Source organism: Amblyraja radiata, chromosome 8, assembly GCF_010909765.2.
Source record: "Amblyraja radiata isolate CabotCenter1 chromosome 8, sAmbRad1.1.pri, whole genome shotgun sequence".
Classification (NCBI taxonomy): Eukaryota; Metazoa; Chordata; class Chondrichthyes; order Rajiformes; family Rajidae; genus Amblyraja; species Amblyraja radiata.
Genome location: NC_045963.1, coordinates 62,944,787 through 62,971,077, shown reverse-complemented (window position 1 = coordinate 62,971,077; position 26,291 = coordinate 62,944,787). Strand labels below are relative to the sequence as shown.

Genomic DNA, 26,291 nt, shown 5'->3' with positions numbered 1-26,291 from the left:
CTGTAGCACCACCGAGAAGTGCGAGAACTGGCAGCAGAAGAATATAACCATGGTGAATTCAACAACTGCTTTCTACCTGGGATCACACAGGTCTCAGTGTCTGACAAGTGGTGGTTTAAAGACTAATAAAAACAGTCTGGTGCAATTTTCTCAGCTTATTGTGCGACCGGGGTAAGAAAACATAGCTACAGCTTCCAACCCATTGAGATAAAACGATTACAAAATATTCTGGATGAACTGGAAATGAAATTGAACCTCTGGTTGAGGAGTCGTTTATTGAATTGGCTACACGTAAAGGAGCGAGGTAAGAGGGATCAACATCTTCGTTGGCACAGGGCGGCACAGTGGTGCAGTGGTTGAGTTGTTGGCTTACAGCGCCAGAGACCCGGGTTCGATCCTTACTAAGGTCGCAGTCTGTACAGAGTTGTACGTTCTCTCTGTGACCGCGTGGGTTTTCTCCGGGTGCTTTGGTTTTCTCCCACACTCCAAAGGTGTACGTGTTTGTAGGTTAATTGGCTTCTGTAAATTGTCCCTAGTGTGTAGGGTAGTGCTAGTGTACGGGATGATCGCTGGTCGGCGTGGACTCGGTAGGCCGAGGGGCCCTTTTCTACGCTGTATCTCGTCTAAATCTTTGTGCAGAGTTGCTGCAATGATTCATATGCAGGAACAGCTTCTTCTCTGTTGTTATCATAAGCCAGGGTGTAGTTCCCAATCTTCCAACCTACTTCATTGCACTTTTTCTCTGCACCTGTAAATCTCTAGAGTATAATACTATATTCTGCACTCTCGAATTTTTCCCTTTGCACCACCTATAGTGTGTGGCTTGATTGTACTAGTGTATAGTATGATTTGACACAAAATGTTTTCACTCTATCTTGTACAGGTGACAATAATAAACTAATACTAATGTGTCATGTTTTACTGGGGTATCGCTTGGAGATTATTACACGTTCTTGGGCGATATCTGTAGAAATGTTTGAACCAGGGGATTTAGGATTAGTTGAGTATATCGTTGCCCCTTTTGGTGCAAAAACCTTATGGATTACATTCCCACAATACAAAAATAATGAAATTGATCTAATACTTAGAGTGTAAAATATCCTGGAGCAATGGAACAATGATCAAACTATGGGCCTCAATCTGAGAGGCTGACAGAATAAACAGGTTTGAAGAGAATTTCCTGTTATTTCATAGCATTAAAACTCTCCTCGCCTCCCATGAGATTAAATAAATCGGACAGAGATAACAATGTGCAAACTGTGTCAATTCTCCAAATAGAAGTTTCTCTGAACATTAACAATTGCTAAGGCATCCAGTCCCTAAAGAGCATGCTAGTTCCAAAGAAGAATTTCTACAGTCGACACAAATCACAACGTGAGCTGCAGAACATCCTGATTAGACAGTGAATTTGGTCTGACATTCCACCGTTGGGCAAGTTCAGAGCTCTTTGACAAAGCTGAGGCCACACTGCAATGTGCTAAACAAAGAATTCATTAAATAAATAGTAATGGATCCTGTGTGGAGCAGCTCTTGGGAAGGCCAGGGACTCCATCACAGATGGCTCCGGTGTCATAGAGGGGGAAGGAGAATGTCCTTTCTGTGTTCAGATGAAACCAAGTCCTTTCCACTCACTTTCAGATCGTCCTGCGTCTGCAACGGAGGCATCCTTTAAACCAGAGTCTTCAGTGACACAGTCACACAGGGGAAATCTGTGAATAAGAGCAGATATAGTGGGGTTTGAGCGGCTTTTGGATGGGCATGTTGCATGCAGGAAATGGAGGGACATGCTGGCAGAGGAGATTAGTTTAACAGCATCATGTTCAGCACAGACATTGTGGGCAGAAGGGTCAGCCCTGTGCTGTACTGTTCTATGTTCTATGTAAGAGCAGTGGTTTAATACTCACTTGCTTCATTAATCTGCAACACTGGGAGCGGACAGTCTTGTGGAAATTAGAATGGTAATGTATGGACAGCTTATTCAAACCCCCTCATGAGAGATTTGATGTACAGAACGTGATTCCCTTTGGTAATCTATATAATTAAAAGTCTCAAATTGACCATTTCCTGTCTGCGCTGTATATTGATTTTAGAAAAAATGCTACCATATATTGTTATGATTTTTGGCCCTCTTACTCACAGTCCTCTTCCGCTGATCAGGTCTCGAGGATTTTTCCCATCGATGAAAAATAAAAGAGTTATGACGTTGAGATTCTCTCGCCTGTCAATCACCACGATGAAGGTAATGCCCCTTCCGGGGGGGTGGGGGGGATGGGCAGGACTATAAAACCCCGGATGCCTAGACGTGACTCAGTCACTCTGCAAGATCGCGAGGGAGAGGTCACGACTCATTCTAAACTGGGAATCTACTGAACTGTGAGTCTGCAATGTACTTGAATAAATGATTTGTTGGCCCTTAATGAAAATGAAATGAGTTGTTTGACCTGCTGCCCTGCCTGTACTTGAAACTGCAATGCTTAATTAGGTCCGACTGTGTCTGATTCAAAAGTCCCGCTCATTTTGTGACTTCCGCTTAGTGGACAGGTTGCGTAATTTCCGGTGAGTGCAGAGGTCGCACAGATTGCGGATGTGCCGCTGACTGCGGAGGCCCCAAAGTAGAGAGCCGCACTGAGCCGTGTGGGTAAATTCAAGAGAGTTTACTGCCATATATATGGTGTGTGAGTCAATTAGTGTGAGTGTAAGTGTTTGTGTGTTCGTGAGTGTATGTGTGTTTGTGAGTGTCTCTGTCTGTGAGTGTATGTGTGTGTGTGTGTGTGTGTGTGTGTGTGTCTGTGTGTGCGTGTGTGTGCCTGTCTGTGTGTGTATGTGTGTGTCTGTGTGCGTGTGTGTTTGTGAGTGTGTGTTTGTGAGTGTGTGTGTGTGTGTACTCTGTGTGTATGTTTGTGAGTGTGTGTGTGAGTGTATGTGTGTGTGAGTGTGTATGAGTCTGTGTGTGTGTGAATGCATATGTGTGTGAGTGTATGTGTGTGAGTGAGTATGTATGTGAGTGTGTGTGAGTGAGTGTGTGTGAGTGTGTATGAGTGTGTGTTTGTGAGTGTGCGCGTGTGTGTGTGTGTGTGCGCGAGTGTGTGTATGTGTGTGTGTGCGAGTGTGTGTGTGTGTACTCTGTGTGTGTGTGTGTGTGTGTGTTTGTGAGTGTGTGTGTGAGTGTATGTGTGTATGCATGTGAGTGTGTGCGAGTGCGTGTGTGAATGTATGCATGTGAGTGTTTGTGTGAGTGTAAGTGTGTGGGTGTGTGTAAGTGTATATGTGTGTGTGTGTGTGTGTGAGAGAGTGTGTGTGAATGTGTATGTGAGTGTGTACATGTGTGTGAGTGTGTGTGTGTGTGTGCGCGTGTGTGTGTGTGTGTGTGTGTGTGTGTGTGTGTGTGTGTGTGTGTGTGTGTGTGTGTGTGTGTGTGTGTGTGTACCTAATAGGCAGGAATGGCTGCGCAATCGGATAGCCACTAAGAGTGCACGGGGGGGAGGTTGAGGGGAGATGGACTGAATGCGTGGGGGGAGGGAATGACAAGGAGCAGAGTGGGGGGGGGTGAAGGGAGGAGGGGTGACTGAGTGAACTGCCACCACACCAGCCGTGAGTGACTGGACTGCAAGTCCAAGAATCCATTCAGTCCACAATGTCCATACTAGTCCTCTGGAAACCAGTCCCTTCAGTCCACAACACCCATACTAGCGCCCCAGAGATCCATGCAAGGATAGACTTTCCTCCTTCATTGCTGTGATCGAAAAAAAGATGAAAATGTCTAAAATTGATTGTCCACCCTCTCCCCCTTCTCTCTCATAGTCTGTCACCTGTTTTCAGCAGAATTTCTGGCAGATTCTGAGCTGCCAGCCTGCCAGGCCTAAGTTTTTGAGCTGCCAGCCTGCCAGGCCTGAGTGACTGAGCTGCCAGGCCTGAGTGACTGAGCTGCCAGGCCAAGAATCCATTCTGCCCACAATGTCCATACTAGCCCTCTGGAAACCAGTCCCTTCAGCCGACAACACCCATGCTAGCGCTCCAGAAAGCCCCTCCCCCACTGGCCAGCAATATTGGAATTGGTGGAGAGGTGGAATATTGTGTTGGGGGACCAACCCTCCCGTGTGAAGCTGGGACCCAACGGGTCCCACTTAGTCTATAATCCAATAAAAAACAGCCAAGAGTAGTAAAATTAGGAATGAAAATAAAGCATAAACCAACAGAATGGACTCAATCCCACACTCACACTCCAGAGCAGCGAGTGAGTAATCATCAGCATTGGAAGTCAAACTCATGCACTTTGGGGAATTAGATACAAAATGCTGGAGTAACTCAGCGGGACAGGCAGCAACTCTGGATAGAGGGAATGGGTGATGTTTTGGGTCCAGACCCTTCTTGAGTCGGAAGGGTTCCGACCCGAAACGTCACCCATTCCTTCCATCCAGAGATGCTGCCTGTCCGGCTGAGTTACTGCAGCATTTTGTGTCTATCTTTGGTGTAAACCGGCATCTGCAGTTCCTTCCTGCACCCTTTGGTGAATTATTGCATTCAGTTCTGGCCAACTCAGTAATGATATATTAAGATTGGAGACATTGCTGGCCAATATGCACTGCACTAACACAGGGTTTAGTGTTACAAGGAGAGGCTACACAGTCTCTATATTCCCTCCATTTAGCTAAATTGTAGCGTTTGAAAGTATTAAAGGTCTTCAAAGATTAAACGGTGGAAAAAAAATTCCTCTGAGCTCGAGGGCATGACCTTGGAGTCAGGTGGCTCAGGGTTGTCAGAAATCGTAAAAAGGGCAATGGGAAGCTTTCCCCTCAAGCTAAAGCCTGGGGGTCAAATGGAGTGTTCAAGAAATCAACAGATTTGAAGGCATGGCTCATGTGGAAAATGGAACGCAGACATGCATGAGAAACAGATTAGTCATCATCTAAACAAATGACGGAATGGAGCTGAGGCATAAATGGCCTCCTCCGTCACAATGAGCAACAGTGAAGACTTTGATCTTGACTGCATACATACCTTTACAAAATTGTTACCAACTCCAGTAAATTGCAACGGTCAAGATCACAGAGCAGACAATAGTCCCTGCTGCACCAGCTGCGATATGCCAAGGTGACCCTGGAACTGGGAGGGGTGGGCAGAGAATTTAAATATAAATATTACATGACTATGAAGCACAGAAACTGTTCAGTACACCAGCATTTTTTAAACCACATAAATAACTTACACTTAAATTAAAATCAGGCCACAGAGATATCTTGGCCAGAGTCACCCTCCTGGGTTGGCTCCCACTGTTTCCCAGAGAACTGGTTGAGGCTCTTCAATTGGTGGCACCGTACCAGAGGAATGCTCTTGACGTTAGCCAAGAGAGAGGCCAGTCATTGTCAAATCGCAACTCAGTCAAGTACATTGTGGCTGAGCATAAGGTTGGCTTGGCAACACAGAGTCTCCCGAATTCTCAACCATCAACATCCTGCAGGGTGCCACTGGAAGAAGCCCAATTGGATCAGCCACATATATACTGCGGTCACAAGAGGAAGTCAGAGGCTGGTGTCTTGTGAGAGTAACTCACTCCTGAAACAAGTCTTTTCAGCCGCCATAAGGCACAGGAATATGCTGGAATACTCGCACTAGTCATTGATGAATGCAACTCGAACTCTTGAGAAATTCAACACTACAGAGGACAAAATAATAATGTAATAAAAATGAACTGGAGATGCTGGTTTATACCAAAGATAGACCCAAAACGCTGGAGTAACTCAGCAGGTCTGGCAGCATCTCTGGAGAAACTGGACAGGAGGCTTTTTGTTTGACGTCATCTATCCGTTTTCTCTGGAGATGCTGCCTGACCCGCAGAGTTTCTCCAGCATTTTGTGTCTATCGCAGGACAGAATAGTCCGCTCAGTCGTCCCCCTATTACCCAACCCAAACATTCTCATTACCAGTGCAACATGGCTGCAGTATGCATCATCTATAGAGTGCACTGCAGGTATTATCACAGGCATCTCCTGCAGCAACTCCCACATCTACTACCAAGAAGGACAAGATGCAGCAGATGTATGTTCTCCTTCCAGTTGCATTCCATCCTGACTTGTTACGACATCACCATTACTTAATCAGGTCTAAGCCCTGGATTCCCCCCCCCAACAGTGAGAGCTCCTTCACCAGAAAAACCCCAGTGATTCAAGAAGGCAGCTCGCCCCCACCTTCTGGTCAATAAGAAATAGGCAATAAATGCTGGCCTTAGCAGCATTATGCAGATCCTACAAATGAATTTGTTTTTTTTTAAAGTAATCGCAGCTAGAAAGATCAGTTTCAAAATAAGCATCTCCTTTTATTCATTTTTCTAAAACGGAAGTATTTGACACGTGCAACAGCCTCCCTGCTATATTCTGAGGCAAAGGTGTTATTATTCATTCTATGAAAGCAGATCTTGCATATTTCCCTCTGCCACACTTTCACTGCATTTCAGTGGATACTGGCTTGTGCTGTGATGTGGAAATGCAGTGGGCGAAGCTGCCTCCTCCTTGCTTATGTTAACTGATGTTTTTTTCGCAATCCGCAGCTGTTTTTAAATCTCTGATACTTGTTATTTTAAAACATTTATAATTTGCTCTAAACCTAGACTTAGGGTGGCACGGTGGAGCAATGGGAGACTTGCAGCCTTACACCGCCGAAGACCCGGGTTTAATCCTGACTACGGGTGCTGTCTGTACAGAGATTGTACGTTTTCCACATGACCACGTGGGTTTTCCCAGGGTGCTCCGGTTTCCTCCCACATTCCATAGACGCACCAGTTTGTAGGTTATTTGGCTTCGGTAAAAATTGTAAATTGTCCCTAATGTGTAGGGTGGTGCTAATGTATGGGGATCGCTGGTCGACGCAGGCTCGGTGGGCCGAAAGGTCTGTATCTTTAAACTAAACTAAACCTCTCCATTAATCGGTTCTGTGCTCTCCCTGCCCCATCTTCCTGACTCAACAGTTCCTCCTTCCATTTTGCCCATTGAACATCAAACAAAACAAACTATGTAACAAATTGCAGGACTGAGAGAGAGAGAAGGGTGAACCGCTGTAGTCCTTCTGGTGAAGGTGCTTCCGCCGAGGGAGTTCTGGGATTTGCAGTGATGGTTATATATAAGAGCTATATATTTACATCAGGGTAATGTGACTTGGAGAGCATGAGATGGGAGGAAAATAAATATTACCCCTCTCAAACGGTTAAAAACAGCCAGGCCCTGTCTAATAAGAGAGCATTCAGCCCCATGAGCTTGTTCTGCCCCTTTGGGATCACAGCTAATCCTTCATCTCAACTGATTCAGAATCTTTCTGACACTTGATCACTCAATCCCAAGTACATACCTCAGACTTCCCTGCAGGGAACTCACCAAACCACTTGACCCCTCACAAATTTCCTGCTCTCCCACGGCCAGTCCGTGCACCCAACTATTACCATTTGCAATGACTGCAGCAGCAGACGGAATACACCAGCTCTCCTCCTCCTCCCAGGTTTGTGTACATTGAGCAGCAAACAAAAACATTCCTTTTTCACCCAAAGCGACACCACCTTGATGCAGCCTGCACTTCACTAGTTGAAATGCTGAAGAATGCGCGGCAGAGAAAGAGGACTTGACCATTTCAGCGCCATTCAGGGCGGCACAGCGGTAGAGTTGCAGCCCTGCAGCGCCAGAGACCCGATTCTATCCTGACTACGGGTGACTGTCTGTACAGTTTCTAAGTTCTCCCTGTGACCTGCGTGGGTTTTCTCCGGTATCCTCCCACACTCCAAAGACATACAGGTTTGTAGGTTAATTTGCTTTGTATAATTGTAAATTATCCCTAGTGTGTGTAGGATAGTTTAAGTGTGTGGGGATCGCTGGTCAGCACACAGAAGGGCCTGTTTCCGCACAGGTATCTCTAAACTAAAATTAAACTAAATTTCAGGCACTGTTAAAGAACTTGCTTCCATACTCACACAGAACCACAAACACGAAGGACACTGTCTCGTTCAGGTGGCGATCCCTCATGGTGCAGGTGTAGTTGTTAATGGGCCCATGACCCAGGCTCAGCACGCTCCTCATTCGGATGCTGCCATCTGTACTGTTCAGGTTCTCTGTGTGGGCGTGCTCGGTCAGCTGTATTCCCAGCCCGTTCTCCCAGGTCACCGACGGCTCTGGGAACCACCCAGAAGATTCACACACCAGCACAGAGAGGCCCTGGTCGGTCACGTGGGAATGAATGACTGGCGGTTCACCAATGGCTGAAGTGGAAGAACAAACATCTGTAACACTCACACCCTGTTCATCCTCGCTCTCCCCCCATCCCATCACGCAGAAGATACAAAAGCTTGAAAACACATGCCACCACACTTTAACTCCCCTTCCTGTTCCCACACTGACCTTTCTGTCTTGGCCACCTTCATTGTCAGAGTGAGGTCAAATGCAAATTGGAGGAGCAGCATCTCATATTTTGTTTGGGCAGCTTACAACCCAGCGGTATGAATATCGATTAATCTAACTTCAAGTAATCCTTGCATCTCTCTCCGTCCCTCCCCCACCCTAGTCATCGTACTAGTTTCACTGTTGTCCTGCATTGAAACTCATCAGGACAACAGTGAAACTAGTACGATGACTTGGGTGGGGGAGGGATTAATGCTCCAATTTGCGGCCTAACACCATGGATTGGTGCGGCCTTTCCTGGAGTCGGGCCCAGAGTTTCAGTAGCGGGCGCAACGTGGACATTTCATCGCCGAGGATCCCCGGAGAAGCTCCGACTGCCGGCCTACAACATCCTGAAGCCGCGGTCTCCGGTAGGGAAGCACCGATCCAGGACTTACCGTGTCGACGAGAGGGCCTGTACATCTGGCCGCCCGCAGCGGCGACTATAAATCATAGATTTGGAACAAAAGATACAAGGGCAATGGGACATGAATTATTTTTATACGGAGAAGGGTAATGAGCTGGAACATTCGCCCTGTCAAACAAAGGAGGCAGAGGGTGGGGGTGAGAAGCAAGGTCAATCAGGGATTGTGGAAGGGAACTGGATGGCATGAAGGAAATACCTTGCAAGGTTGCAGTGAAAGACCAGCGGAATGGGTGTGACAGGATTACACTTCAAGGGCCAGCAGGGACTTGGTTGGTGAGCGGCCTCTCATGCTGTAGCAATTTGTCGAGATCATAAACCCTCATATGACTGTATCATGCCAGAGAATGAGCTACTAGAGGTCTGTGGTTAGGTATCTATTAGATGTATCCAGTAACAACATGACTGAGACAGGAGACTGCTGCTAACCATTCCCATGCTCCTGGAATCCTCTTCATTTCAACGTGACTCAGTATTAAACGATGTACGTCTCTGCTTGCCTGGCAGATGGCTCAGGTTGGAAGTACATTCCAACCTGTATGTAGATTCTGCTACAGTCAAAATCTGGACAGTAGAGTTTTTCACTGTAATTCAGTACAGTTAACAACAATAAACCAATACCAAAACCAAGATGACAGCATGCAAAATTAACCAAGAAATTGAGTATAGGAATAGGAAGGTTATGCTGGAACTGTATACAACACTGGTGAGACCGCAGCCTGAGTACTGCCTACATTTCTGATCATATTAAAGATAAGATATGATTGCACTGGAGCAGGTGCACAGAGTCATGAGTCTGTTACGAGGAGTAGGAAATAGTAGCTGTGAGGAATAGCGGATAGGTTGTTGTTTGGCAGAGAAGATAGTTGAGCTATATACAGTCACAACGCATTTAGACAGACTAAACAAGACCTGCTGCTAAAAACCTGGGAGGAAAGAGTAAATGTAATTTGTAGAAGGATAAAAAGCCAGGTGAAACAGTTCTTCTCACCCAGAAGGTGGCTGGCACCTGAAATTCAATGCCTGAAACAATGGAGGAGGCTGAAAGACATCACAGTTAAACAGGTCTAAAGTGTTTTTGAAATGACGTATCCTGCACGGTGACACCCAAGAGCTTGAAGGTGGTATAACATTACCACCAGCGGCCACTGCTCTAATTCAGGAATCACAACGTTCAAGTAGCAGTGTGATAATGACTTTTATTTTTAAAGGTATTTATTGAAGGATCAGTACTGGGACCTTAGGGGTCACTGCCGGTTTGTCTGCTGCTTGTATATATATATATATATCATCTATCTATATAATATTAAAACTGTGTGTGTGTCTGGCAGTGTGGCTGTGTGTGTTTCTGACTTGTGGCTGCCAGCCTTTGATTCGTTGCCACGACAACACCCGACCCACAAACGCCCTGATTTTTTCCATTTCGGTAGAGATTTCACTTTTCATTACAAGTATCCACTCCTCATTAAATTTTGTCGTGTTTATGTACACATTTTTAATAAAATCCTTCTTCCCCCCCCCCCCCCCCCCCACTCACTCATTTTGTCGCCTCCTGCTGGCCAGCGACCATAACGGCTGCTGGCGCCCGCATCTCGCCTCAAAGACGCCATTTAAAAACAGCCGCACTGCTGATTCCTGAGCTGCTTTAGTTGGAGGACCACGTCTCCCGTGGGGGCTACGGGTAGGGAACGGCTGCGTTGGAGGAGCAGTCCCAACGGGTCTGCACTTGGTCAAGTATCTATTAAAACTGTGGGTGCGTGCGTGCGTGTGTAATCATACTGCTTGAAAAACGACGCTCTTACAGTAACATTTTTACATATTCCTGTGGAGTTTTATCCCGTGAAGTCAAAAATCGGCTTACCCAAAAATTTCCAGCTTTATATCTTGAGTTATTTATGAAAATGTTTAAAATCTGAAATATCTTTGAAAATAAACGAGCTGATGACGTTACATTGGGTCTGCTCGCGCCGCCCACTGCATTGTTTTCCACGCACTGCGAGTTACGTCACCCCCCCCCACCCGACTCGCAATCATTTGGCCGCCGCCCGCCCGCCGGGGCCCCGCCCACTCGCAGTCGACTCGCACTCGGTAGGCCGTTCGCCCCGACCGTAGCCCAGCCACCCTTCCCCCGGGCTCTGGATTGAAGCCGCTGAACACGCATATATATAAGGGGATGGTTTGTGTGTGTGTGTGTGTGTGTGTGTGTGTGTGTGGGTGTGTGTGTGTGTGTGTGTGTGTGAGTGAATGTGTGATTGTGAGTGTATGTGTGTTTGTGTGTGTTTGTGAGTGAATGTGTGTGCCTGAATGTATGCGTGTTGAGTGTGTGTGTGAGTGTTTGTGAGTGTGTGTGTGTGTGTGTGAGCTTGTGTGTGAATGTATGCGTGTGAGTATGAGTGTTTGTGTGTGAGTGTTTTTGTGTGAGTGTGTGTGAGTGTGCGAGTGCGAGTGTGTGTGAGTGTATATGTGTGTATGTGTGAGTGTATGTGTGTGTGTGTGTGTGTGTGTGTGTGTGTGTGTGTGTGTGTGTGTGTGTGTGTGTGTGTGTGTGTGTGTGTGTGTGTGTGTGTGTGTGTGTGTGCCTGTGCGTGAGGTGGTTAGTGTGTGTGACGCCGTAGGCCGCCCCATCCCGTCCCCCCCGCAACAGCGCGTTGATGGGACGGGACCCAGCGGGTCCCCCTTGGTCCAGTATACATACAAAAATGAAAATTAAGACTGGTTAGTAAGTTTTCCGATGACACATAAATTGGTGGAGTTGGGACAGTGAAAATGGCAGTAAAAAAATACAGGATATAAGTGTAGCTTAATGTGAGCAAGTGTGAGTTGTTGCACTCAGGAGATTAAATGCAAGGACCCTTAACAGCTTTGATGTATTAAGACTTTCGGAGTTCAAGTTCACAGCTCCCTAAAATTAGCAACAGAACGAGATGAAATGGTAAAGAAGATGTATGGTGAGCAGAAAATTGAGCGCACGAGTCAGGAAGTTGTGTTGCAGTGTTATATATTTTCGGTTAAGTTGCATTTGGATTTCAGTAAACCCTCGCTATAATGGACCACAGGGGGGAAATGGTATCCATTATTGCCGATTGTCCAAGATAACCGAGTAATGGATTATCATTGTATAAATAGTAGAAACAAGGAATTGCAGGAATTCCTCAAAAACAAGGAAATGCTGGTTATTACTCAAAAGGACACAACTTTTTGGAGTAACTAAGCAGGTCAGGCAGCATCTCTGGAGAACATGAATAGGTGACGTTTCAGGTCGGATCCTTCATCACACTCGGTCTGGAACTGGGCCAGGAATCCATGTGAGTTGATGGCCCTAGCCTGTTGCCAGCTGGGGGAGAGGCCAGGATTGGCAGAGTTATTGGTCGCAACCCATGGGTGGATGGAATGCAGAAAACTGGCATTGGTGGTGGCAGCAGTGCAGACACAGCCTGGAAGCAGCCAGGAAAGCTGTGTGGGTCAGCGGTGGTGTCACACGGTGGTGTTCACCTGGTGATAAAGGTCACCACCGCGGCCTTGAGGCAGCCGTGGTGGTGGTGCAGGCCAGGGGTGGCAGCGGCAGACTGGCCTGGCATTGAAGATCGGTACGTCCGTCCGCTATAACCAAAATCCCAAAAGTGGTCTGTAATAACGAAGGCTTACGGCATTGTGTGCATTTCTGGTTGCCTCATTACAGGAAGGTTGTGAAGGCTTTGGAGAAGGTGCAGTCTAGATTAAAGGATATTAGCTATATGGAGAGGATGGACAAATTAGAATTGTTTTCTCTGGAGCTTGAAGGCTGAAAAGAGACCTGATAGAAGTTTATAAAAGTGTGCAAGGCATTGGTAGGGTAGTCTGTCAGTCTTTATCTCAGTATGCAAATGTCAAATACTAGAGGGCATAGCTTTAAGGTTAAAGGCTGAAAGTTTAGTTTAGCTTTGTTTAGTTTATTGACACGTGTACCAAGGTGAAGTGAAAGGTTTTTTTGTTGCATGCTATCCAGTCAGCAGATAGACTACACATGATTACAATCAAATAGTCCACAGTGCACAAATAAAGATAAAGGGTAGAACATTGAGTGTAAAATAAAGTCTGATTAATGATAGTTCAAAGGTGTCCAATAAGGTAAATGGGAGATCAGGGCGGCACTCAAAATGATGAGAGGACCGTTCAGTTGCCTGATAACAGCGAAGGGCACTGTCTCTGAATATAAAGGAGATGCGCGGAGCAAGCTTCTTTGCACGTAGGTTCCTGAAACATGCTACCAGCAGTGGTGATGGAAGTAGATAAAAGCATTTAAGAGGTTTTTAGGCAGGCACATGGATCTGCAGGGAAGGATATGGATCACTTGTAGCTAGAAAGGATTAATTTAATTGGCATCATGTTTGGCACAGAGATCGCAGACTGAATGGCCTTTTTCCTATGCTGCACTGTTCCACAAAGATCAAAAAAGATTAATATCAATTCCAGGGCATCAGGAAAAGACTAGTTGAAGTGCACAGTGCTGGTTATTGGACTGCGATTATGTTACCATCTAATTAAATATTTATATCAACATACAACAGAAACACAAGGAGAGATTTGTTGCTCTTACCTCTTACTCCTAACATAATGTGGGTCTCATTACTTTGGGTTCGACTGGAAACGCGAAGTCCATAGAATCCAGAGTCCAGAAGAGTCACGTTTCTCAGTCTCAGGAATATGTTCCCTTCACTGCCAAAAACCTCAGCTCGGTCTTTGGAGCTGGGATCTTGCTCTGTCTGGCTGATTGAATAGTTATAGATTATCGTCATGGTATCCAACTTTGTCCAACTGAGAGTAGTGTCGTTCGCTTCATCAGGGGAAGAATAATGGCACCGGGCAAGAAAATCTTCTCCAACCTTCACAGTTAGGTGGTCCTCCACACACTTCACCCCCACGTGACCTGCAACAAATGATATAGATGGTCATCGAATCCATCCAAGCCATTATTAAATCCTAGCCAGTACTCTTACACTAACCGGTGGAGGGAGCAGGATTAACATCAGTACAGATGCTGTCAATGACATGGCACTCGGGGAACAAGGGATACCTTGATAGTAGAGTGCTCTTGTAGACAAAGACAGGAGAATATATAATGGAGATGAGGAAAAGACTGTGGCATTAAACACAATTTTACGTCCCTCTTCACTGTAGGAGATGCACAGATATATCCAGAAACAGAGTGGGACTAAAGCACAAAAATATGCTATGAGAGATACAGTGCATTCAGAAAGTATTCAGTCCCTTCACTTTTTCCACATTTGTTTCGTTACAGTCATATTTTAAAATGGATTACGTTCTTTTTTTTTAATGATCAATCTACACACAATACCCCAGAATGAAGGTGAAAACAGGTGTTGGGAAATGTTTGCAAAGTAATTAAAAAGAAATAACTGAAATATCACATTTACATAATTGTTCAGACCCTTTGCTATGACACTCAAAATTGAGCTTAGGTTCAACCTATTTCCATTGATTATCCTTCAGATGTTTCTACAACTTGATTGGAGTCCACCAGTGGTAAATTAAATTGATTGGACATGATTTGGAAAGGCACACACCTGTCTATATAAGGTCACACAGTTGACAGCGCATGTCAGAGCAAAAACCAAGCCATGAAGACGAAGGAAATGTCCATAGACCTCCGAGACAGGATTGTGTCGAGACATAGATCTGGGGAAGGGTATAAGATTATTTCTGCAACATTGCAGATCCAGAAGAGCACAGTGGCCTCCGTCATTCTTAAATGGAAGAAACTTTGGAACCACCAGGACTCTTCATGGAGCTGGCCGCCCGGCCAAACTGAGCAATCAGGGGAGAAGGGCCTTGGTCAGGGAGGTGACCAAGAACCCGATGGTCACTCTGGCAGAGCTCTAGAATTCCTCTGTGAAGATGGGAGAACCTTCCAGAACGACAACTATATCGGCAGCACTCCACCAATCAGGCCTTTATGGTAGAGTGGCCAGACGGAAGCCACTCCTCAGTAAAAGGCACATGACAGCCAGCTTGGAGTTTGCCAAAAGGCATGAGAAACAAGATTCTCTGGTCTGAAGAAACCAAGATTGAACTCTTTGGCCTGAATGCCAAGTGTCACGTCTGGAGGAAACCAGGCACCGCTCATCACCTGGCCAATACCATACCTACGATGAAGCATGGTGGTGGCAGCATCATGCTGTGGGGATATTTTCCAGCGGCAGGAACTGGGAGACTAGTCAGGATCGAGGGAAAGATTAACGGAGGAAAGTACAGAGAGATCCTTGATGAAAACCTGCTGCAGAGCGTTCTGGACCTCAGACAGGGGCAGAGGTTCACCTTCCAACAGGACAACAACCCTAAGCACACAGCCAAGACAATGCAGGAGGGGCTTTGTGACAAGTCTGTGATTGTCCTTGAGTGGCACAGCCAGAGCCCGGACTTGAACCCGATCGAACATCACTGGAGGGATCTGAAAATAGCTGTGCATCGACGCTCCCCATCCAATCTGACCAGAGCTTGAGAGGATCTGCAGAGAAGAATGGGAGAAATTACCCAAATACAGGTGTGCCAAGCTTGTAGCGTCATACCCAAGAAGACTTGAGGCTGTAATCGCTGCCAATACACAATACACAACACAATACAATTTATTTGTCACTTGAACCTCATAGAGGCTCAAATGAAATGTTGTTTCTGCAGTCATACACACATGAAAAAAAAGACCCAAGACACAACATAACTTATCTCTCCCCTGCACTCCCCATTCCCCTCCCGATGTCAGAGTCAAAGCCCCCGGCGGGCGATGGCAATTGTCCCGCGGCCATTAAAGCCACGCCGGGCGATGGAAGGCCGCGCTCCGGGTCTTGTTGTTGGAGCCCCCGGCGGGCGCTAGCAAAGTCCCGCAGCCGTTGAAGCCACGCCGGGCGATGATGTAAGGCCCCGCTCCAGGTCATCCTCAACCCCGCTACTCGGGCGGGAGAAGTCGCCATTGCGGAAGCCTCGAAAAGCGGTCTCCCATCAGGGACCCGCGGGCTCCCGATATTACTGTCTGCCAGACCTGCGGTAAGCCTCCGAATCTCCGGGGGTCGGGTCACAGCAGCGCGCCACCACAGCTCCACCCTCTCCAGACTTGGCCAGCTCCATGATGGTGAGTAGCTCCGTAGCTCCGTGACTGGAGCCCCAGGACGTTCCTGCTGGAGGCCGCTCCACGTTGCAGCCCCAACGACAATGGAGACCCGACAGGGAAAAGGTCGGGTTCTCTGTGCAGGGGAAATATTTTAAAAGTTTCCCCCCGCCCCCCCACACACACACATACCCCATCAAAAAAATAATAAAAACTACATTAAAACGGAACAAAAAATAACAAAAAGACAAACGGACTGCAGAGGCCGCTGCGATGTGAGTCGCGCCGCCCACTGGATCAACCCACCTTGATCCATCAAGGTGCCTCAACAAAGTACTGAGTAAAGGGTCTGAATACTTATATAAATGTGATATTTCAGTTATTTCTTTTTAATTACTGTAAAAATTTCTAAACACCGGTTTTTGCTTTTTTATTATGTGGTATTGCGTGTAGATTGATGGAAAAAAAAGAATTTAATCCATTTTAGAATATATAGGCTGCAACGTAACAAAATGTGGAAAAACTGAAGGGGTCTGAATACTTTCTGAATGCACTGTAAATATCACGAGATCAAAGAACAGGAAGACTTTGGGCAAAACCAGATTAAAAACAGCAAATGACGATTTAAATTTACTGTGTTTGTATGCAAATTCAATGAACATATAAATAAGGCTGCTAAGCTAAGTGGGAAATTAACCATGTCTGATTACAAGTGGTTGGAACTGAGAAAGACGCAATGTGCTGCAGTAACTTATGGGCCTGTCCCACATAGGTGATTTTTCAACGGACTGTCGGCGACTGTCAAGTTGCCGGCAGTCGCCAGAAAAACTAGCAACTGGAACAGTGACTGTCAGAGTGGAACACACACACACACACAAACATATTGCTTCCTTCACCAGCCCGTTATGCAGGCGGAAGACAGGGTAAGCGGGGGGGGGGGGAGCGCTGTTTAAAAAATTCACACGGTGCAAAGCCAAGGTGAAACAGACACACACCGCGATGTAAAAAGACAGCTAACGCAAGTCCTTTAAAAGATGGGGGGAGAAGGAGTGGAGACAACCTTTAATAGGCCAGAGATACACGGCTGTGAAGCTTGGCGAACATTTAACATTTTACCGGTCGGTTATCCTTGGTTCTGAAAACTACCTTTTTTCCCCCAATGAGCCAATGAAATTCACCGGTCAGCACTGACTACAACCTACGAGAACCTCCGATCTCCTGGTAACCCACTCGGACCTCCTGGCGACCCACCAATGGCACGAGAATTCTCTCTACTCTCCATGGCGGCTTCATTCTAGTCGCTGCTAATTTTTCAACATGTTGCAGGAACTCCTCAAAGAAACATAGACATAGAACATAACTGCAGGAGGCCATTCGGCCCATCGAGCCAGCACCGGCATTCATTGTGATCATGGCTGATCGTCCACAATCAATAACCCGTGCCTGCCTTCTCCCCATAACCCTTGATTCCACTAGCCCCTAGAGCTCTATCTAACTCTCTCTTAAATCCATGCAGTGATTTGCCCTCCACTGCCCTCTGTGGCAGGGAATTCCACAAATTCACAACTCTCTGGGTGAAAAAGTTTTTTCTCATCTCAGTCTTAAATGGCCTCCCCTTTATTCTAAGACTGTGGCCCCTGGTTCTGGACTCGCCCAACATTGGTAACATTTTTCCTGCATCTAGCTTGTCCAGTCCTTTTATAATTTTATGTTTCTATAAGATCCACCCTCATCCTTCTAAATTCCAGTGAATACAAGTCTAGTCTTTTTAATCTTTCCTCATATGACAGTCTCGTCAATCCCAGGGATCAATCTCGTGAATCTACACTGCACTGCCTCAATTGCAAGGATGTCCTTCCTTAAATTAGGAAACCAAAACTGTACACAATGCTCCAGATGTCTTACCAGAGCCCTATACAACTGCAGAAGAACCTCTTTACTGCTGTACTGAAATCCTCTTGTTATGAAGGTCAACATTCCATTAGCTTGCTTCACTGCCTGTTGTACCTGCACGCCAACTTTCAGTGTCTGGTGTACAAAGACACCCAGGTCTCGCTGCACCTCCCCCTTACCTAACCTAACCCCATTGAGATAATAATCTGCCCCCCATCGGCCCACTCACTCAACCTTCTAACATCCTCTTCACAGTTCACACTGCCACCCAGCTTTGTGTCATCCGCAAACTTGCTAGTGTTGCTCCTAATTCCCTCTTCCAAATCATTAATTAATATGGTAAACAGTTGCGGCCCCAACACCAAGCCTTGCGGCACTCCACTCGCCATTGCCTGCCATTCTGAAAAGGACCCGTTTACTCCTACTCTTTGCTTCCTGTCTGCCAACCAATTTTCTATCCATGTCAACACCCAGACCATAACACCCCCACCACCGTGTTTCACAGATGAGGTGGTATGCTTTGGATCTTGGGCAGTTCCTTCTCGCCTCCATACTTATATCACTCTGATATAAGTTAATCTTCCTCTCATCTGTCCACAAGACCTTTTTCCAGAACTGTAGTTGCTCTTTTAAGTACTTCTTAGCAAACTGTAATCCGGCCATCCTACTTTTGCGGCTAACCAGTGGTTTGCATCTTGCAGTGTAGTTTCTGTATTTCTGTTCATGAAGTCTTTTGCGGACAGTGATCATTGACAAATCCACACCTGACTCTTCAATAGGGTTTCTGATCTGTCGGACAGGTATTTGGGATTTTCCTTTATTATAGAGAGAATTCTTCTGTCATCAGCTGTGGGGGTCTTCCTTGGCCTGCCAGTCCCTTTGCAAATAGTAAGCTCGCCAGTGCTCTCTTTCTTCTTAATGATGTTCCAAACAGTTGATTTTGGTAAGCCTAAGGCTTGACTGATGTCTCTAACAGTTTTATTCTTGTTTCTCAGTCTCATAATGGCTTCTTTGACTGTCATTGGCACAGCCTTGAACCTCATGTAATAAAAGTTTCTACAGGTGATGGAAAGACTGGAGAAAAGAGCTCTTATACCTGCATTAAGGAGCCAATTAAACACACCTGAGCAATTACAAACACCTGTGAAGCCATGTGTCCCAAACATTTTGGTGCCCTGAAATGGGGGAACTACGTATAAACACAGCTGTAATTTCGGTGAAACCAAAATGTATAAAACTGACCTTTAATAAAATCTGACAATGTGCACTTTAACCACACGTGATCTTTTCTATTACAAATCTCAAATTGTGGAGTACAGAGGCAAATAAATAAATGATGGGTCATTGTCCCAAACATTATGGAGGGCACTGTAGACCAGGTTGAGAAAGCATGCAGGATTGTTGGCTTTATATAGGAACATAGAAAATAGGTGCAGGAGGAGGTCATTTGACCCTTTGAGCCTGCACCGGCATTCATTGTGATCATGGCTGATCATCCACAATCAGTGACCCTTGCCTGCCTTCTCCCCATATCCCTTGATTCCGCTAGCCCCTAGAGCTCTATCTAATTCTCTTTTAAATTCATCCAGTGAATTGGCCTCTACTGCCTTCTGTGGCAGAGAATTCCATAAATTCACAACTCTCTGGGTGAAAAAGTTTTTTCTCATCTCAGTTTTAAATGGCCTCCCCTTTATTCTTAGACCGTGGCCTCTGGTTCTGGACTCTCCCATCATTAGGAACATTTTTCCTGCATCTAGCTTGGCCAGTCCTTTTATAATTTTATACGTTTCTATAAGATACCCCCTCATCCTTCTAAATTCCTGTGAATACAAGCCCAGTCTTTGCAATCTTTCCTCATATGACAGTCCCGCCATCCCGGGGATTAACCTCATGAACCTACGCGGCACTGCCTCAATAGCAAGGATGTCCTTCCTCAAATTAGGAGACCAAAACTGCACACAATACTCCAGATGTGGTCTCCCCAGGGCCCTGTACAACTGCAGAAGGATCTCTTGACTGCCCGCTGTACCTGTATGTTTACTTTCAGTGATTGGTGTACAAGAATACCCAGGTTTTGTTGTACTTCTCTTTTTCCTAATCTGACACCATTGAGATAATAATCTGCCTCCTTGTTCTTGCCGCCAAAGTGGATAACCTCACATTTATCTACATTATACTGCATCTGCCATGCATCTGCCTATTCACAATGTTAATATTGGCCAAAATAGAGATATATATAAAAAATGGAGGATAATTGCATCTGCAGAACCTGTTGGGTCAATTTCTGTGTAAAGCTGAAAGCTGCAAATAGGTCCTAGATTAAACTATCAGATAAAGTGAGGTCAAGATATCCTCTCTATTGTTAAAATGTAAGTACTTTGCAGAGAAACCCAAAGGTGTTGCAGATGCATTAGCACGATTGGCCCGCTGCAGAAGGGTTGTAAATACTGTTAATAATGTTGCAAGGTGTTTGTGTTACTGTTTGATGATTGGCTGAAGTGTGAAGCCTTGTTTGAATTGTTTATACTCCCCAGGAGAATGTTGGGTCAACTGACTTCTTTCCAGAAGCTTCTGTAGAAACATTGTAATGGGGTGCTTTGTAATTGTGTTGGGGAATTGTCAATAACACTTTAATGTAATCGATATCTGTGATTGGTTTGTAGGGATACCACCCCCATGTAGATCTGCCCCACAGGGTTTGACGACCGATAAAAGGTAACCCCCCATGAGGTTCGTTGTCGATCTTCTGGCGGAGCACTTGGGACTTGGGATTTTTGGAGGTATCTACTTGCACGAGGCTGAAGGGCTTGGATAAGCAGAAACAAGGATCTATCCCGCGGTGTGGTTAGGTATCGTATACGGGATTGGTTATTGTTTCATAAAATAAAGATTAGTGGTCCAGTGCTTGACTCGGTGTTTTACTGAACTAGACTAAGTGGGTTAACTCTAGGAGCATAATTACATTGGGGGCTCGTCCGGGATCACAACGGGCCCCAGACACAAGTTTGCGATTGAGGGTGTTGAACTGTTCCCAATTGTGACGGGAGAAATCGGCGCCAGGGTGCGGTTTTCACATCGGTTTTCCCACTTCGCTAGTCGGAGCGGATTGGTCATTCACGAACTTCGTTGGGGTTCTCAACGAGATCGTAGAACAGTAGTCCAGCAAGCACTGAGGGCATTCCTGCCTTTTTGGGGTTTGAGGCCTTTCCCTTCCCAGGGGTTCAAGATCCCCTAAAAACTAAGTCGACAGCGCTGTTGCAAAATCCAACCATTAGGCATCATTGAGTTGGCCTGACATCAAAAATAAGTGAGTGGTTTGAGGCTCTGCCCAGACTTGGATATCCGATTGGCTGGATATTTGAAAACAGGACTGGGTCTAAACAGTACTAAGAGGAGAAGTACTGCATCATTGCTGGGGGTGCAAATTGGAAAGGCACACTAAAGATCAGCATGAAGCGATGACACCCAGTACCAAGCAGATGGAAAGGAAGAAGCCTGAAAGGGTGAGCCTATGTGGGTTCGAGTCCCCGCCTGTGTGGGAATATCTGGATCTCTAAAAAGACGGGGGAGGAGTCCCGTAAAGGTACTGGGAACTCAGTGGTTAAAGTATAAATTGGCCGAAAATACTTTTAACCAATTCTGAGAATTTCATAATCCAGGAATTTGAACTAGCGTGCTAAAAAAAATAATCGGACAAAGAATAAAAGAGCTGAAAATTTTTCGATTCAAATTTACCTAAATTCAGGATCTCATATTGAGGTGCTGGTTAATTCAAAGTGTATATATTTTCTTCCAAGCTAACTTGTGTATAATAAATACTTTGTTTAAATTGTTGATAGTTAAGATTTGTGAAGCTACATTTAAAGTGTGTTTAAGACTTGTTGATTGTTTCATTGTATTTACGGTGTATTGTTTTTGATTTAAATTTTGAATGTTGGATACACTGTTGTAATAGTGGTTCGAATCGGCTGTATAAGAACATAGTTTGATTGCGACTGCTATTTTGGAGTCCGACTTGTGGCTATTCAGCCACGAATCCTTCCGATCGCTGTATCAAGGGAATTGTTCCATTGGTTGAAAACACCACGAGGAGGGATTAAAATATATTGTGATTTGTTTTTGAAATTGTGTAGTTAACAAATGCTTGTAATTTATATTGGAGTGTTTTTTTGTATGATAGTAATAAGTGGTATAGTTTCTTGTATAAGTACGATTTTGCTTGCATGGTTTGAATTTATTTGTTTGTGTTAGAATAAAGTGTTTTGAGTGTGAGAGATTGCTGTTGAATGGTGTATTCGATTGTTCACTGAAGCACCTTAATTTGGTCGACCAAAGATTGTTTTGGAATTGTTTGCAGGTTGAAAGTGTATGATTTGAGTGCGAATTTTGGGAGATTGTTAAGGAATTTGGGTACCCGATTGAAAAGATTGATAGTGCGATTGTGTTGAGAAAAGTGCGAGACTTGACGCGCTACGGAGCTTTTGGCCATTGTTCCGGAGCGAGTTTGATAGCCTCGGAAATTGTGAGGGAAGTGCGAATTGTTCAGGTGGAGTGAATTGTTTGGAAATTTATTTCCATTGTCTGCAAGCTTGGGAAATTACGTGGAGCGAGATATGACTGACGAATCTGAAAGCCCATTGCAATTAATATGTAATGAATTTCCACAGAAAGCTGAGAGGTTGAGAATTTTTTCTGAGGCATTGAACAAGGAATTAGGGGACGAATTTTGGCTGAAGGGTGGCTTTAAAACATTGAAGGGAATAAGGTATATTGAATGAATTATTTGACAATTTACCAAAGGAATTAATAGGATTGTGGAGAACATACTATACAATGCGAAAGGCAAATAGAGAAGTTGTAAGAATGACAAATTGGAAGAGAGAAACCTCGCGGCTTGGCATAGAGCTACAAGATACTGGAGTCTATCAACCTCTAGGTACCTTGAGAAAGGAGCAGGAGTGTATTAGGGAGCAGGAAAAGGGGAGAGGGAAATCTTCCAGAGTGAAACTGGCCCCCACAGTTCTTGAATTTAAGGACCCGATGGTTGGCATTGACCTTAAAGGTGAGGAAGGCGATTATTTAAAGAGGTGGGAAGGCATTCAAATTAGAGATTCCCTTTATCCTTCTCACATTCCCAGTTCAGATATACCTTGTGAACACGGCACACATTTGAATTCGGCAGCGCCCTTAACTCCACCTACTAAATTCATATCAAAGCTTGTTTCACCAGCAGTGGTGACACCAGCAATGGATTATTTGGTCCCAGTTGCTTCACTGGCAATAGATAGTTCAGTAGCTCACAAAACTAGGAGGAAAATTAGAATGGAGCCAGTGTTCAGAGATAAGAGCTTTACAGGAATAGTAAAGTCCCCGAAGTGCCTTTGTGAGCCTGTGCCTGGACGAATCAGACCGGCAGCAGGAGATCATAAGGAATCATTTGAAAAATAGCGTGATTCCCTTAGTGAAGAGAGGAGTGAGACAATGGCTGGAGATACTAAAACTAATTCCGATATAGCATATATCATGAGAGCAGAGCGAATAACCCGTAGGCAGCTTCCAGTTAGGAAAGTGCCTGCCCCTACTTTTGGTTTGGTTAGTGCAGTGGGTGCAAATAATCCCCGTTCCACAGATGTCCGCACCTCATGGAAGCCTAATGAGACGACGACAGTACTGGGTAAAATTCCTGATAAAAAGAAATTCCCGGCTTCCTTCAAAGAATACGTAAAAATTACAAAGCGTGGGCATTTTACAATTTCGTTGTACATGGTTCATGTTACAATGACAATAAAGAAACTATTCTATTCTATTCATTGTGCAGACTCCCGAGACCTATGGGTGGTGGTGCAACAGTCAGTTAGTCCTACAGAAAACATCAGATTTCTAGCAGCCATATGCCCCTGTCACACTTAGGAAACCTGAACGGAAACCTCTGGAGGATTTGCGCCCCACCCAAGGTTTCCGTGCGGTTCCCGGAGGTTGCAGGTGGTTGCCGGAGGTTGCTGGTAGTGGAAGCAGGTAGGGAGACTGACAAAAACCTCCGGGAACCTCTGGGAACCGCACGGAAACCTTGGGTGGGGCGCAAAGTCTCCAGAGGTTTCCGTTCAGGTTTCCTAAGTGGGACAGGGGCATTAGGATATCCAACATATGAGGATGGAATGGCAGAGGATAGTGCAAGAGAAGAGGCAGGCCCTTGCAAATACCTTTCAAAGACCAGTTGATCCAGCTAGAAGTGTGGAAATAAAACCTAAGAAAGGGCAGGAGGATCAGCCTGCAGACAAAACAACGACAGAGTGCATGGCTAAAAAATACTCCAAAATTAGACTTAGGACGGGGAAATCCAAAAGTAATGACAGATTGTGAATTTGAAATCTTGGAAAAACAATTCCCACCAGATTACCTCAATGACATACCTGCCTCGGAGCCGATTTCCCCTAAACTGCATTGGAGAAGGAATGGAGTGGTAGCAGCAGATCAGTGCTGTGTTTGTGGTGAAACAGGGCATTGGAACAGATCATGTCCAATGAAAGAACGGACAGGAGGAAGGGGTCAAAGAAGTGGGTCACGAGGTTTGAGGAACCTTTGGGACCCTAGAGGTTACAGGAACACTCGAGATCCTAGGGAATATAGAAGACCTATAAATCCTAGGGATCGGGAAGAGCAGAGAGTGAGCTGGCCAGAGGGTCAGGGATCAAGAAAAGAGACATCCTTCTCACAAACTAACCCATTTTCACAGTCCTGATCTGCCAGCCAGTCCAGAATTACGGACAAAATAACCTGACCCCTGCCTCAAGACCTATTAGAAGAATCTAAGGGAGTTGAGTACACCCTCCTCATAGCACTGAGAATGGTACAGGGAAGACAAGTAAGGGAGAATAACCCCGAGAAAAAAACTGCACAAAGCCCCACATACACCTGGAGCCAGGACTCTAAAGAAAAGTAGCAGCCTCGGGAATCTGCATCAATTGTAGCCAATTAGATCACTAGAGCAAGGAAGGCCCAACAGAGAGACAAAGTAGAACAAAGTATGTGAAGAAATTAGAGGCAATAAAGAAACTAAGAAGAGAGACAAAGTAACTGTGGTGAGATGAAGGAACTCGATGGGAATAAGATTTGGCACTAGTTGAAAGAAGAGGAGGGAACTGTAGGATACACTGAGGTACTAGTAAGAACCAGCAGAGGCAAGAGACCGAGGAGCAATAGTGGAGAGAAACAATCATTATGACAGACCCGAACAATTAGAGCAAATCTGTCTAACTGAAATGTTGTTGAGTTTTATCAGGCCTCCAGGACAGTGTTACCTATCTACGTCATTATCTGGGGAGTGAGGTATACAAGCATGTGAGCCCTCTAGAACGGGCAGAAGACACAGCTCAGGTAAGATGTGTGGGCATCAATCCCATCCAAGTAGCTCCCCAGAAAGTCGTAATACTTTTCCAAGAAGATCATAGGCCACCAGCAACACTGATAAATTGATTCGGGAAATGCCAGAATAAAACTAAAATAAAACCTAGAACTATAAGAATTGCTCCTCACAGTAACATCCTTACTGTTGCAGCTCTGAAACTGAAAGAAGAAAATCAATATAAACTGATACGAAATTTAACAGCAATTAACTCAGTTGAAAAGCTGCTCCATACATATACTAGTGCCAAACCCTGCTAACATCTTAATTAACCGAACACTCTGTTCCAGCAAGGAAGACGAATCGAGTCATAGTAATTTAAAAAGGTACAGGATGCCTCCAGAGAGATCATCACGGCAGGCTCCAACTTTGGAAAGATCATTGTACACCCTTCTAGCTCTACTTTGTCTGAACGGGCTATCTCAAGTCTAAAAATATAGGAATAGACATTGATCTGTAACCAGGGGCACCCACTCTGCACCCAAATTTAACTACCCTCTATCAGGAAATTATTGAAATGACTTTAAAATCTAACACTTAACAATGGCCTATCAGGATCTATTTCAGAGATAATTTAATATTTTGATTTTGGCACATTATATAAATTAACATAGTATGTTTTCTTATCTCATCCCCAGAAGAGCAGTCAGAAGCGGGACAGGACTATTCAGTGGGCATCAAGGAGAGAACAGTCCCTAGCAGATGTCAGGAATTGTGGCACTAATCTGACAGTAAAAATACCCTGGGAACGTGAGATAATAGTACAACAGTAATAAGAGAGATTAAAAGTGAGTAACAAGTCTCCCTCCAAGAGGTCAATGCTAACCACCTAGGGAGAAAGAACTATTATTGTCTATAAGTCTATTTAAAACATTAAAGAAGGATTCCATCAAATAAGAAAAGGAGCCAGGGTTGTAGGTATTTGTTGTCAAAGACGATGCTTGCGGCCAGTGGATCAAAACTTGTCCAACCCTTAATAATAATAAAGCAGCTACTGTTATCAAGGAGTTGAAGAAAAATTATCCCGAGATTTGGCATCCTTATTCGACTGAGTTTAAA

The 26,291-nt window shown here is 45.1% G+C and overlaps 1 protein-coding gene across 2 annotated transcripts in view; it reads right to left on the bottom strand.

Moving 5' to 3' along the window:
* Positions 1-244: 244 nt before the first annotated feature.
* The window catches only part of LOC116976304 (butyrophilin-like protein 8), a 41,543-nt gene continuing 15,496 nt past the window's right edge, over positions 245-26,291 (bottom strand). For both annotated transcript variants that reach the window (XM_033026074.1, XM_033026075.1), the window contains exons 3-6: positions 13,415-13,744; positions 7,952-8,236; positions 4,999-5,103; positions 245-1,709 (exon numbers count right to left, since the gene is read on the bottom strand). In XM_033026074.1, coding sequence (XP_032881965.1) covers positions 5,012-5,103; positions 7,952-8,236; positions 13,415-13,744 — 707 coding nt within the window. In that variant the 3' untranslated portion in view covers positions 245-1,709; positions 4,999-5,011. The remainder of the gene's footprint in view (positions 1,710-4,998; positions 5,104-7,951; positions 8,237-13,414; positions 13,745-26,291) is intronic.